This window comes from Sturnira hondurensis, unplaced genomic scaffold (genome assembly GCF_014824575.4).
Source record: "Sturnira hondurensis isolate 20B ecotype Veracruz unplaced genomic scaffold, ASM1482457v3 Scaffold0013299, whole genome shotgun sequence".
NCBI lineage: Eukaryota > Metazoa > Chordata > Mammalia > Chiroptera > Phyllostomidae > Sturnira > Sturnira hondurensis.
The window spans coordinates 9,714,328-9,729,454 of NW_028085930.1; the positions used below are offsets into that span (position 1 = coordinate 9,714,328).

A 15,127-nucleotide genomic window follows, 5' to 3' on the forward strand; every position below is an offset into this window, starting at 1 on the left:
GATGAAATACTAACTGATAAGTTATTTATATACCACAGGCAAAGTTTCATAATCCTGGGGTTTGGGGACCTTTTGTTTCATTAAAGGGAACCAATGAGGTTTTTTTCCTAAATCCTCACTTGAGGATATGCTTTTTATTGAAGGAGGGAAACGTAGATCAGTTGCTTCTTATATGGAAACTGACCAGGAATTGAACCTGCAACCTTCTGGCGCACTGGAGGACACTCCAATCAACTGAGCCCCCCGGCCAGGGCAAGCCAATGAGATTTTAAAAATTTGTCAGGTTCCTTTCTTTAGAGGTCATGGTATAAGTAAAATCACTTGGTTCTCTAGTGGACCATGCATCTGGTTTAAGCAAGGCCACCGAGTTTCTGACCATACAGTGGGACAAGCACAGAGGACACGGTAGTGGTCCCCTTAATTGTCTTCATTCCAAAGGCTCTGTGGTCCAGGGTAAGATAAAATAAACTTGTTTCTAAGTAGATCATGCAGGTCAGTGCCACCCCACCATTATAACAGAGAGGGAGTCTAAGGGACGGAGCCCAGATCTGAGGGCAAAGGCCCCCACCTGGCCTGGACAATGGCAGGGAGTGTGGCCTTCTCCCATAAGCAATGAGGCCTAGAGCCCCAGCCTCCACTGAGGGGAGGTGCTTCAAATCTGTCCCCACACACCCGACCCTGTTGCGCCCATCGATCTCCCATGCCCAACCCAGCTCTCAGTCTTTGAGGACTGTGAAGAAGAGACCACATGGCCCCTTGGTCACAAATGTGACCTCTGGGTCAGGCGGGCTGGGTTCAAATCCCAGGAGTAACTCAGGGCAAACTGCATAGCTTCCCCATGCCTCGGTCTGTTCCCCTGTAAAATGGACATAAGTCTTTGGAGGAGTGAAATGAGGGTCAAGAGTATACTAGGTGTGGAGCCCTTTAGCACAGGGTCTGCCTGGCTCATAGGGGGCGCCCCTCTGTGCTGTAAAGTCCCATCTAAAATTCAAATAAACTTACAGATATATACATAGGGGCCAGCAGTATATAATGTAGCCAGAGAGATCAATCTTTATTGATTCATTTATTTATCTTTTGGCTTTTCCGTACTGCTGCCCCAGGGAAATTCCTGCCGCTGGGGTCTAGGGCTCCAAGCCATTTCCTGCCTGATTCACCTACGCTGGCTTGAGGAGAGCTCCTGTTTCACGGAATCGATAGACCCATGCCCAGAACCGTCTTCCTCCTCCTTTCGTCCATCTCACACTCCAACCAAGCAGGACTTGATCCTTTCTCAGCCTTGAACCTTCACCTCATGCCCCTGTCCACATCAGGAACTGCACTGTCCACCTCGCCCCTCCATTTCCCCAGGAGTCTATCCCTCACTTTTTCAGGGTCCTCATCCTGCACCACATCTCTCTAAAACCTTCCCCCAGTCACCTGGCCACCTGGCCACAGAACCCTCCAGCTCCGCCCAAGTCCAGTTACCGCCCTCAGGTGCCTCCGCTGTGGAAGGACCAGCCCAGGTTCCGTCATTTATCTCCCCCAGCCGCTGAGCAAAACCCTCATCTCCTCCCAGCTTAGTTTCCACCTGTGCAGAAGGGAGATCCCACTGCCAGGACGGCCTTTTGAATGGAATTATTGTGAAGCACAAACCAGAAAATGTGTGCAATGACTGAAAACTTTAAAGCGCTTTCCAAACACATAAGCGCTTTCCCAAGATGCTCCAAAGACTGTAAAGTAATCTGAAAATGAACCTGTAGGCTCTTTATTCCATATCCCTGTCTCCTTTACAATCCACTGGGAACTCTGAAGAACAGGAAATTCCAGGGGGGCCCACAGACCCACCAGCCATGCAAGCCAGGCTCCAGAAGTACCTGGCGGCTGAACCTTTGTCACAAAGGAGCAGAGACGACACTGTGGCACTCCCACAGCCTCCTCGTCCCTAGAGCATTCGGTTCCAGGACTTGGAAAACACTGTCTCTCGAAGTCTGCCCATAAATCTGAATTTCAAATGTTCTGTGGTCCACAATAAATAATTTACATAAGGGGCTGGTTAGAAGGAGCACAGCAGGATCCAAGAGGGGAAAACAGAATGCAGTAGCCCAGATTTAATTTGAGCAGCCAAGTGCACAGAGAGATCCTTGGTCCACAGTGAAAAGGAAACAGAGCATCTTTTTACATCTCCCTTCGCTGCCCGTGAGAACCGTGATGGAGAGGGGCTGTAAATTATGGCATCTCCAGCTAATTTTACATGACACAGATACAAACGACTTTATTTTTCCTAATTGTGGAAAATAATGAAATCGCCTTACCCTCCTTCTGTCCATGTTCTCTATCCAAAGGTTCTAATTTAAAACATTTGGTGGAAAAATAATACTGGGGCATTGTTCTTAAGGAAAAAAATTTCTAATCGCTTGGAGTTTAATTCTGATATGCAGAGAACATAAGCTTATCCTGCGTGATGGTACAATGACAAAATGAGTTAATTACCAACTCGTCGTAAGACAGATGTACTTGTCATAGAAACAGGAGCCATTATTTCACACAAAATAATGACCCAGATAAAAAGTAATGACTGCAAGCTGTAGCCGCCAGTGACACAGCTTCATCTTGGCCTAAGTGAATGGCAATTAACAAGTGCCACCACCGTATATATACGTGGGGGCCAACCCATTCATCAAGTATTCACCGAAAAAACACATATGGTGTTTAGCGTATTTCTTCCCAGGAAGCTCCCGTGGTCGTCTACCTGTGTGATGACAGAAAAATTTACAACCTATAAAATTCTGCCATCAGCTGGAACAGCTGTCACCAGTACAGAGGAGCATTTGGCTTCCTCTCTGCTCTTTGCACGCTGAGGTGGTGTTTTCTCCAGAAATCCTGTCCAACGACAGAAAAGAGGAGCAGAGGAAAGGGGGCCCATTTGTCTCTCTTCTCCTGGTTGTCATGGACACTGGCCTAGAAACTGAAGCTGCAGCCGGCGCTGACAGCGCTGACAGTCCACAAACGCTGGAGACTTCCAGGTCCAGCCCTCGGCCGTGAGAGTGCAGGGGCGAATGGTGGGGCGACCTCGGCATACCTGGGTTAAGGTGGGAGACTATACTTCCTCTCTGCTGACCCTGGTCGTGAACCAGCATTCTGTGGAGAGGAACGGAGGCGAGAGACTCCAGCATACACATCTGGGGACAAACTCCGGGTCAGAAATCTGAGGACTGCTCTAGTGAGCAAGTTGTTCAGTCTGTCTGGATCCAACAGTTTTTATTGGAAAACTAGGTATACAGTAGGTGCAGGATGACACAGTGGGCTTTAAAGCGTATAATTTTTGGCCCTCATCAGGTAGTTCAGTTGGTTAGAGCATCATCCCAATACACTAAGGTTGCAGGTTCGACCACCGGTCAGGGCACAGACAAGAATCAACCAGTGAATGCATAAATAAGTGGAACAACAAATCCATGTCTCTCTCTCTCTCTCCCTCTCCACCTTCCTCTCTCCCTCTCTCCAAAATCAATTAAAAAGGTTTAACGCGTATACTTTTAAAAACATTAATAACAATCAGCAGGTGTCAATGACTCATCTAATTATGCAATGAACCATCAGATACTGATGTGCACACACACTTATTGTGGGGAAAACAAGAACGGTAGGATAAGAGTAAAAGTCTCAAACAAACTGGCTTGCCCTTTAGGGTACATAAGCCATACCTCTGAGGTTCTGTCCTTCTCTGTTGGAGAGATGTCCGTCAGAGACACACTTCAGACACTAGAGACCCACGGCATCTGAGTGCTGCTGCTCAGGACACTGTCTCCTTAAGACCTGATACGGGCGACAGGCCATGGGCCAGCCACGCGACAGTCAGGTCTGGTAAAGACCAAAGCACTAGATCACGTTTTTAAAAGAGCACATTTGATAGTAGGGACAGAGCCTCATGCTCTCCTCTTACCCACTTACCCTCAAATAGTCCAAGCACCGCAGTCTTGATTGCAAAATCACTTCCCACATGACTTTTTCCCCCAGTACTGCGACCGAGGCATAAATCCCACCTCTCAAACATCCCTGCCCAAGTTTATGAGAACGCTATATCTGCAGCAATCAAGAGGACGGTCCTGTTTAAACAGACATCTATACGACTTGTGCAAACACTCGTGTTCTCAGGCTTATGCACGTGCGAACAGAAATTTCTTTCCCCTCATTTTGTAGGTAATAATCGGAATTTTACCAGAGTAGAAAGAGTCCCTACCGTCCTAGTAAAACTACCAGAAATTGTGACCTAAGAGATCATCTGATTCCTGGTCCTCAGCCTTGGCCCCCACCATGCATGACTGAGTGGTTGTTCCCAGGGCCTTGTAAAGCCCGAACACTCAATAAATGTCGAAGGGAGGGAAGCAGGAAGAGAACAACAAAAAAAGAATCATTGGGTGTTTAAAGGGACAATCTAATTATTTCACTCTGCTGCAAAATTCCTCTCAAAAGCCTCCCGCTGCTTTACAGCCAGTCCTGGCCTTTTCTTACACCCCTAACACACACCACCACTAACACACACGCTCCCTGACTTCCCCATCGGCCCTCTGATCTGCTGACTCCCTTCCCTCCCTCCTGCCTCAGGGCCTCACACCCGATGCTTCCTCTGTCTGGTGGGCTCCCCCACCTGCCCAGCCCAGCCCATCACCAGAGAACCCCTCCTCACCCTTTTTTTCAGCCCCAGGTCCTCATGCCGCTGCCCTTTCACAGTTTACCTGCCTTTTGGGAGGGCAGCGGGGGCAGGGACCACGCCTACTTTGTTCTCTGTATCCAAGCACCTAGGCCAATTTCTGGCCCAAAGTTAGAAATAGCCAACACAGTTATTAGTGAATTCACTAGTTGATTGACTGGGTCTCAAACAAATCGTAATCCCCTCTGCAGGGTGGGCCACTGTTGTGGAAGACTGGGTGTGGGAGAACAAGATAAGCATGGAGCAATCAAATGAGCCCCCTTCGGGCAGACAGTCCTTCTGCAGTAAATGCCATCACCAAGAGCACCCCGTGATTGGGCGGAAACCTCACATGGCAGGAAGAGGAGTTCAAACCAGACCCATTTCTGGGCAGAGAAGGAATCCCCTGCAACTAGGGGATTCTCTGATCCAACTGCATGCCAGCGGCCACCGGACTCTGGTGGCTCCCACCCTAAGAAAGGAAGGGGACTGGCGGCAATGGAGACCCCCAGGATGAGTGGAAGCTGGGATGTGCGGGGGCGGGGGCGGGGGTGTTTACACCACCTTGAGGATTTGGGGGCAGTCACAGCAGAGGGGCTGCAGGCCTGGCAGGTGTTAATGTCACTCCAGCCTTAAAAGGCAGGGTCCAGGGTCCTGCCAGCCGGGGAGGAAGGGGAAGCCACATTGCTTCAGAGTCAGCTTCAGCCTGAGCAATGTGCGGGAGGGAGCTGCATCCCTGTGGGGTCGGCCGGGGTCAGAAGAGGTCTGGCTCCAGCCCCGTCCACAGAGTCTATGGCTGACCTGCCTGAAGCCGGCCCCTTGTCTGTTCTCTCGGGGGAGAGAACCTTTGCAACTGCACCCTGCCAGCAGGGCTCACCTTCTTAATGAACTCCGGGACGATTTTTTGGTCTGTCAGGTGAAGTAAGGAGGAACAGCAATCTAACTCCAAGATGTAGCCTTCACTGTGAAGATCAGTTTTCTGGGATCTGAAGAGAGAGGAAAAACACATATGCAAAGATTACCATTTTCACAATACAAAAAAAAAAGTGTAGGTGTTTGCTAAAACCCTACATTATTTCCTGAAAGTAAATGCCAGCTGTAAGTATGGCTGAAAAATAATTTATGGTAAACAACTCAAATAATATAGAGAGATCACATCCCAGTAAGACCTCCCAGACAAGCCATCAAATAAAAGACATCGTGTTGGCGTGAGGGGGTTAGCACGGGATGCAGCAACACATTCAACAACACACGCAATCTCTAGTAATGTATCTTGAATAGATTAGCTCTGTCTCTTTCATTATAGCTCTAATTTTTCCACTTTTCCTGAAGAGAATATATTCATATATTCATCACTTAGGAAATTTAAAAATATTTAAGACTTTTAAAGCATTCAATCCCTATAGAGGGCAATCTGGCAAAATCTATCAAAATTAAAGATGCATTAAGAAAAGACTGCAAGGCCACTAAAGTAGAAATTCTGGGAAAAGACTGATGGCTGAGGCTCTGGCTGGTGTGGCTCCACTGGCGGGAGCCACTGTCCCGTAGACTGAAAGGTTTCGGGTTCGACCCCTGGTCAGGGTGCGTACGAGAAAGCAAACAATTGATGTTTCTCTCTTTCTCGACCTCTCTCATCTCCACTGTCTCTAAAAGCAATGAAAATAAAATGTCCTCGGGTGAGGATTAAAAAAGCAACTGGATGGCTGAGGTAAACCCCTGCAGCCTCCGGTCACTGCAGAGGTGTCCAGCGTGCCCCTGCTGCCCCCACCCCCAGGGCAAGTGGTGCATGTGTGCACATTCAGAACCAGAGGCAAGTGGCCAGGCTATCCGCCATCCCTTTCGGGAGCACCTGCGTGACACTCACTTGGGTCGAGGAACTCCTGGAAGCCACCTGGCCGGTGATCCTTTGGCCCAGGCAGGTGTAAAGCAACAGGAAGGGAGGCTGTCGTTAAGGGTCCACAGAACACACTCTCTCTTCATGCGGAGTAGGACTTAAGAGACCCAGGCCCTGGGCTCTGTCCACGACTCACACCACATACACAGCCACTCACTGGCTGAGGGGCTGAGAAGCCCTCTTACCAGGAGCTCTACCAGGCCAGCCCCTGTGAGACCAGATGTGGCCAGAAAATTCTTTAGAAGTGAGCATCTTCACACTGAACCCCCGAGACACACATATCCCACTGAAAAGTTTCACATGCATATTTACTATAATATTTTTAATGAATTTCTAAGCTTCCTATATATCATTCAAAGCAATTCATGCTACTATTAACCATCTGGGTATGATTTACATGAAACTCAAAAGTGAAAAAATTAAAGGGGATTTGGTTTTTCCCAGGTATGCAACTGTGACTGGGTGAGCAAACATCAATGGCATATCTTGATTTTATTATTCCTTCTAACATATCCTTTCAGGAGTAGAGACTGAGGCACATACTTCTGAAATATAAAAGAATAAACTGATTCCAAACTGCTCGAACTGGGATAAACTAATTCCAAAAGAATAAGCTCCTTCTGTGCCCCATTCTTCTTGCCTTGAAAACTTCATCAAAGACTAGATTCACGTTCTCATTTTTCCCCTGTTTTTTATCCCACCCCCCGCCAAACAAAAGACATACTGAAAGGAACTAAGGCAGAAGATTCCAGACTTTTGAAAGAGAAGACGTGGCCATGACATACCATCGTATGTTTTGTGTGGGGTCCCAAACAACACAGAGGCGTGGAAGGCGGGGAGTTCTAGGACGTAAAATCCCAGCCTCTCTGTCACACGGAGACTCACAGCAGACTGTATGAGGTTATTGATAAATACCCACTGGGGTTTTAAATGACTGGGTTGAAAAATAGTGATCATTTTAAAGACGTCAAGACTGAATTGACTTGGTGAAACACCCACACAAGAATGGAGGGAAAAGTCTGCTTTTAAGCAACTCACACCCAGGCGCGTGAGAGATCACCTTTAGTACAGGATCTAATCATGACCTTCTTTGCTCCTGGAATGAGAATTCTATAGGAAGGAAGACAGCTCCGGTCACTCTGTCAGATGGCTATCTCAGTTACAACTGAACTGAAAGAGGTAAAAAGGAGCAGCAAAAATCAGCATTGTTATAAGTTTTCTAGATGAAATATGTAAAATCGTATCTCAGTCTCTTGGAAAAGCAAACCCAGTGCAGACTAGAGGAATAGATGAGCAACTAATAAGTCTCCTGCTGCCTTTAGGAACTACCTCCACTGTTTGAAATGAAAGGATAGTAACACCAAAGAGTGTGTGAGGGGAGAGGAGGTGGCGAAGACTCCTAAATTCTCTGAGAAGAGCTGCTGGCTGCCCAAGCCTTTGAAGTCAGCACCCTGTGAGGGTGCTGGGCCAGCGCTGGGTGGAGGGCACAGTCACACAGGAACCCTCCCCCTGAAACAAACCCTGTGAAAAACATCAAATACAAGCAAAGGATTGCCTGTAGGGCTGCTAGAAGGAGTTCTGGGCTCCTCAGCACTGCAGGGGTGGGGCGGTAGTACAGGGTTTACTGTGGTGAACATGCCCTCAGGGGACCCCCAGTGACCTTCACCTCCTAGAGTTCAAGCCTTGGTACAATTCTTCCCACTGAGAGGGGGCAGGTCCCGCGACTTGCTTCCAATCAACGGAACACAGCGAAGGAGATGGGATATCACTCCCATGGTTACATTATGCTGTAAGCCTGGAGCTAGAGTCTCCCCTTGCTGGCCTTGGAGAAGCTGACATATTGGGAGAGGGTATGTGGCAAGGAACTGTGGGCAGCCCCTGGACAACAGTCAGCAAGAAACAGGAGTCTGGCCCTGGCTGGTGTGGCTTAGTGGACTGAGCGCAGGCCTGCAAACCAACGGGTTGCTGGTTCGATTCCCAGTCAGGGCACATGCCTGGGTTGTGGGACGGGTCCCAGGTGAGGGGTGCGCAAGAGGCAACCAACCACACTGATGTTTCTCTCCCTTTCTTCCTCCCTTTCCCTCTCTCTAAAAATAAATAAATAAAATCTATTTTAAAAAGAAAAGAAAGAAAAAGAAACAGGAGTCTCCTACGACTGCAAGGAAACAAATTCCATCAGCCACCCAAGGGTGTGCGGAAGTGGATCTTTCCCCACTCCAATCTCTGAGTGAGACCACAAGCCAAGCCCACACCTGAAATGCAGCCTGACAGACCTGACGCAGAGTGCCCAGAGATGCAACAGAAACTGTGGGACGGTAGATGTGTGCTGTTCTGAGCCACGGGGTTTGTGGAAATTTGCTACACAACCCAGAAAATGAGTCACAGCTGCCGAGGAGGAAAACAGGGCAGCTTCGTGCTCAGAACAGGCCTCCCTCGGGCAGCCAGGTGCAGGCCCAGGACCACACGACCCACTCGGGCACCTGAGAGCGGCCCTGAGGCCAAGGATCCACCTCAGAATAGTGTGGCTCCTGGAAGAATAAAACCATCTTCATGCTGCCGGGTCATTTCTTCGGAACAGCCAAGGGAAAAATTAACTAAAAAGAGTTCTGACTCATCTCATATGTTGGGGGCCTCACTGGTATGCACTTGGGAGAGTCACAAGGGGTTTCCTTCCAGCCATTCCAAAGGGATTTTCTGAAAGGAAGAGGGAATAAAAGGACATCACTGAGCAGACCACAATGTCTTGGAAGCTGAGGACGAGTAAGACGAAATGAATTCAATGCTTCGAGCAGTGGCTTTGAACTGGTGTGCCATGGCCCACTGGGGTGTCGCAAGGATTTTTAAAGCATGCAGTACCTGACTATTTAGTCAGGGACACTGACCTCTTTCCCCTTCAATTGTCAAATAAAAAAATGACAACAGCCAACACAACAATAGCCATCCAGTGTGAATGAACCAAAATTAAACCTGTTTTTCTTGGTCAGCTCAGCAAACGATACGTTTTTTTGGTGTGCTGCAGAATTTTATGTATCTTATTTTTTTATTGCATGTTTTTCATGACCATCTATCACCTTTGTTAATCACTAGCCCCCTTCATTTTAGTAATTAGTTTGTGTGTGTCACGAGATGGGAAAGGTTGAACATTGATGGCCTAGAGAGCAGCTACATGGCGCTAACAAAGCCCCAAACACAGTGTCCTGACTGCTCGGGACACTGGAGAAGCAGCTAGGACCTCAGAGCCCAGCACATTTTAAACAGCCATCATAACATGACAATTACTGCAGTATTGGTGCCCTGTTTTGCATCCAGGAACTAAAAGAGAAGATGAACAGAACTGATGAAATGCAAACAGAATCCACTATTTAGTTAATAGTGACGAACCAATGTCAATTTCTTCGTTTTGACAAATGCACCATGGCAAAGTGAAATATTAATGATGGGGAAACTCAGTGAAGGCTATACGGAAATTCTCTGTAATTCCTTTGTAACTTTTCTGTTGAATCTAAAATGATCTCCAAATAGAATTTATTTTTCAAAATGAAAGAAGAAAAGCCGTAATATACTGGGGGGATTTGTGCATTTGTTTGTTTTTATTTTATTTTTAGAGACAGAGAGAGGAAAGGGGGGGAGAGAGGGAAACATCGACTTGCTGTTCCGCCATCCACGCACTCACTGAGTGAGTCCCGCCTGTGCCCCAACTGGGGTGGGAACCGGCCACCCTGGTGCCTCGGGACCATGCTCCAACCAACTGAGTTACCCGGCCAGGGCTGTGTCTGTTTTGATTCTATAGCACAGGTGGCAAACACAAGGCCCGTGGGCCGAATCCAGCCCTCCACCTTGTTTTATCCAGCTCAGCACCTTGTTTCTACCTGGTGGCAGTGCCAAGCTCCTTGCACCCAATTAAGGACTAGTTACATTTATACCATCCTAAAGTTACATTCGGCCCTTTGAAGGCAACCGTGAGGCTGATGTGGCCCCTGGAGAAAATGAGTTTGACACCCTTGTTCTATAGTGTTTCTTCTCTGAGTCCGTGTTTCTAGTCTTAAACTAACCTATACGCCTGCGTGACTGTAATTCTCATATGCGACCCCTCAAAGCACATGAGGTCAAGGACTGAAATAACTGGGTCTGGGGGAGAAAAGAGTAACCTCCTTTGATGCACCCCAACACCAGGCACTGGCGCAATCCAGCAGGCAACCCCTGTGTTCCGTGAACCAGACAGGGCTTCCCACAGAGTGGCCACTCTCGCCCTGGCTGCACCAACCTTGGGATCCCATGGGGAGGCCTCACGAAGTCTGCTTTAATTGGTGTAAAGTATGTCTGGGGCAAAGGGTCTTTGGAAACTCCCCCGTGATTCCAATGTGCCATCGGAGTGAAGAGCCTCTGCCTTCGGCAGAGCGTGTTGTAACTGCCACTCTGATTTGCCTTGGGAGGTAACAGAACAAGTCAGGAAAAGGAGCAAACATGGGAAGAATGACTGGTCGAGACCAGTCTGCGGGCTCCTATACCCTCAGAGGAAGACAAACCTCCAAGAAAAGAAGCTGGGATAAAGGAAGTATAAGATAGAGACTTTTCTATGCTGTTTTGGTCAGAAAAACAAAAAGATATTTCCAATTTATTTTCACTTTTTTTTTAACAAAACATTTCCTGTTTTAACTATTTCTATGATTCAATTCCAGGTCACTGAGTAGATTCACAATGTCATGCAACCACCACCACTATCCATTTCCAGGACTTTTTCATCACCCCGAACAGTCCTTGCTTGTTTGACACCTTACAGAACGGGACTTGGGCCAAAATGTGAGCAAGTAGAAAATTTAAATAAATGCTTGTCAAACAAACATGTAAAAGCAAAGTGAGACACCGAGCCTCTGTGCACACACCTTTCCTAAGGGTAGGGTAGGAGGCCAAGAGCCCACGTGCTGAAGTGCCTCAGATGGCAGCACACCTGGCCACAGAGGTCAGCGCTAAGACCGTAGCAAAGACCACCTGCTCAGTGCCGCACTGACCTGATTACTCACACACGAACACCAACGGTAATAAGAATTGGGCGCAAACCCAGAGCTGTACCGGAGATCCCCGCTCATTACGACTCTCACTCGTGCCAAGAGTCAGGCCGTCCCTCCCCAGGGAGCTGGTCAAAGGGTCCACAGAGGGAGGCAACCCTGAAGGCCCATAAACAATGAGTGGAAGAAGATATTTTTTGACCGGAACACATCATCTAGACACTTTGTTCTCAGTAAAAGATACAGGACTGACTGGTCTTCATGTGCACCAAGGAATAGGCTCTCTCCTGTGTCCCCTCAAACGCAGTCAGCGGCAGGCGCCCACTCACTTTCCCGGCTCTGAGAGCAGGGTGGCTGCAGAGAAACCTGCCGCCCCCACGAGGAGAGTCACAGGGCAGGAGTGAGGTGAGCAAGGGGAACAGTGCAAACCACGGCAAACCGGGCAGTTTACATCTCAGCCAGTACCAGGAATCCCAGGCCAGGGTTGCCAAATCTTCTTCAAATGTTTTCTAAAGGAAGTCATTAAATTATGTGAATTTTTTAAAGGATTTTATTTATTTTTAGACAGAGGGGAAAGGAGGGAGAAAGAGAGGGAAAGAAACATCAATGTATGGTTGCCTCTCGAGTGTCCCCTACTGAGGACCTGCTCCACAACCCAGGCACATGCCCTGACTGGGAATTGAACCAGTGACCCTTTGGTTCGCAGGCCCACGCTCAATCCACTGAGCCACACCAGCCAGGGCTAAAGTCATTAAATTGTGTTTTCATGTCAACCATCACTGTCAAATTTTGGCTCCCAACAATGTTATGTAGGCCAACATGTTTGAGATTTAATCTGACCTCTGAGCCCTCAGTCTCGGGCCTCCGGGTCACACACCCAAAGCTACCGCAGCAGTCACAGAAGGCTGAATGTCAGGGAAGAGGTAAGAGCGAACAGATAGTATCTAATTGTGTCACAATCAGAATAACTAACCTTTAAACCCAACCCAGAAATTTCATCCCCTGCGGTGACTGGGCAGATTCTTTCTCCCGGTGCTCTCCCACGGTCCAACCAGACCACGGCCAGGACATTCCCACAGCCTGGTCTGCGGTCACAGTGGCTGGGTCACAGCCACTTAGTAAGCCAAGAACATGTCTGCAGGCAAAGACTGTTATGCTTATGAGCACTTTAATATCAAAACTATCTCAGGCAAAAGGGCTGAACCTCACATTACTCTAACAAAAGCCAAGATGAACACCCATTTTAGTCTCATGGTAGATGTGAGATCAGGCTCCTAAAAACCAAATGCCTGTGGAAAAACTATTATAAACTATACTTTTTAAATAATAAACATTGGAGAGAAACATCATAACACTACCTTTAAATAATAAACATGTCACAGATATCACTTCAACTCACACAGACCTTAGATAGCTTCAAAACCATGAGTTCAAACATCTTCTTTTTCCCAGGATGCTAAGCATAGTTTGAACTTGAGTTATTAACAGAAAAGAGAGAGAATGTGCAGATATCAATAAGACTATTTTTGTTTCATTTAGGAATAATCAGGAAAAAATAGTAACAAACACAAATTTAGATAACTAGGCTCTTCTCCAACTAAAAAAATATTGCTAAATTACAGAAACAAATTCTCTATCTCTGGGAAACAGGAAGAAATTTTAAGATATTCCCCAAGGCAACCCCAGGCTTAAGTATAATGATCAGAATGGCTTTCTTTTTTACTTAAGGGGGGGTGGGGTGGGGTGGCGGGGAGGCAGAATTATCTACAGATCTGAAAAAGATCTATCGCTAAAAGAAAAAGAAGCGTTTTTCTGGTTTTATTAGCTTATGTAAAACCAGTAACAATAAAATATCTATTTATTCATCTATTCATCACCTTCTTGATCACTGAGCACACACAAGGCACTGAGTTAGATTTTGCTCTTTAGAAACTTATAGTCTAAGGAAAGATAATTGCCATATAAATGAAAGTGCTAGGAGAGTTCAGTTATTTCTACTGTCAGGGACCGGAGAAAAATTTTTTTTAAAATATTTTATTTGTTTATTTATCTTTAGAGGGGAAGGAGAGAGGGAGAGAAACATCAATGTATGGTTGCCTTTCGTGCGTCCCCTGCTGGGAGTTGGCCTGCAGGAAACCGACCTGCAACCCTGGCATGTGCCCTGACTGGGAATCGAACCGCGATCCTCTGGTTCGCAGGCCTGCGCTCAATCCACTGAGCTACGCCAGCCAGGGCCGGAGAAATTTTTTTTTTTTAAAAGCCTATAAGCTGAGTTTCACAAGCTGTGTGGAAGTTAGTGATGGGACAATGGATTAAAGGATATTGCAGGCACGAAGAACAAAAATTAGTCAGGATCTGGACATATCATGACTGAGACGCTGGAAATAATAAGCAGGTCAGTTTGGTGAAAGGCCCGTGAAGGTACGGGTTGCTTATTATACAGTTCAGCTGCCTCAGTAAACATTGGCCTGGTGACTACGGGTGAATCCATTGTTAGGGTGAATCTGAGATTGCAGCTGTGCAGTAGCTAGAGCAGAAAAGTAAGAAATGAGGTTAGAAAGAAAGGATGGGCGGGTGTTGCTACAGGGTGGGACTGGACTTTATTTTGAGGTAAAGGAGAGTCATGGATAATCTGAGATAAAAGAAGAGGCTAAAACAGATTTCAGTTAGATTAAAGCAGCATTGTGTATGATGTAGGGAGAGGGAAAGAATGTTTTAGGAGAGCAGAAACTAGAGCTAAGATTTCTGTAAAGGGAGAGGATGAATGAGAGAGAGATTCTAGGTATTTCTTGTCTCTGCAATTGGTGGTGTTTGGGATGTGGAGGGAGGAAGGGGAATAAACAGCTGCCTCCCAAAGATGCTCTCAGAACAACAGGGAGAAGATTTCAGGGAATTTTTATAACCTCCTCTTTGCAAAATGAACCAAAAAAAAATCTACCAAATCTACCAAAAAAATGAGGTTGCTGAAGTCAAAAGTTACACCTAATAATGAAGCTTAGGAAATACTTAAAGAAAATATAACCAAGAAAACAAATCTTAGTAAAGCTTTAAATAAAGCCCCTAACTACAGAGAGCATCAGGGGAGGTAGGAGAAGAATTAACCCATTGAGGGGTTCACGGCCCTTTCTTCTGATTTCCCCTTCCTCGTTCCCCAACAGGCATTCACGAGGTCTATAGATAAGCGTTTGGTATTGACTGGGAACATTTGGGAAAGTATGGGGAAAGATGTGCAAATGATACCCTAACCGCACAGTCTCTTAGGGAGCAGAGCGCTGCCAAGGGGGTGCAAGTCACCAGGGGCACCTAACTGCGCAGCACCGACTGCTCTTTATTCTAGAGAAATCTTGCTACATCCTGTCTCGCTGTTTACAGTTAGGACCGCTCCCTGGGAGACAAAACTTTGGTGACTGCACAGCACAGTGAGTTCACCATGAACCTTAAAAGGCAGGAGGAGAACAAACCAGCTTTACCCCAGTGTCCCCCGTACAATGTACCGGGGGAAGGACTTCAACTCTCATCACCCTGAACTCCCGAAAAGAGGACAACTACAAGGAACGG

At 47.1% G+C, this 15,127-nt stretch overlaps 1 protein-coding gene across 3 annotated transcripts in view; it reads right to left on the bottom strand.

The window, feature by feature from the left end:
• The window catches only part of RFTN1 (raftlin, lipid raft linker 1), a 188,673-nt gene that overhangs the window by 82,945 nt on the left and 90,601 nt on the right, over positions 1 to 15,127 (bottom strand). For all 3 annotated transcript variants that reach the window (XM_037061356.1, XM_037061355.1, XM_037061354.1), the window contains exon 4: positions 5,547 to 5,655. In XM_037061356.1, coding sequence (XP_036917251.1) covers positions 5,547 to 5,655 — 109 coding nt within the window. The remainder of the gene's footprint in view (positions 1 to 5,546; positions 5,656 to 15,127) is intronic.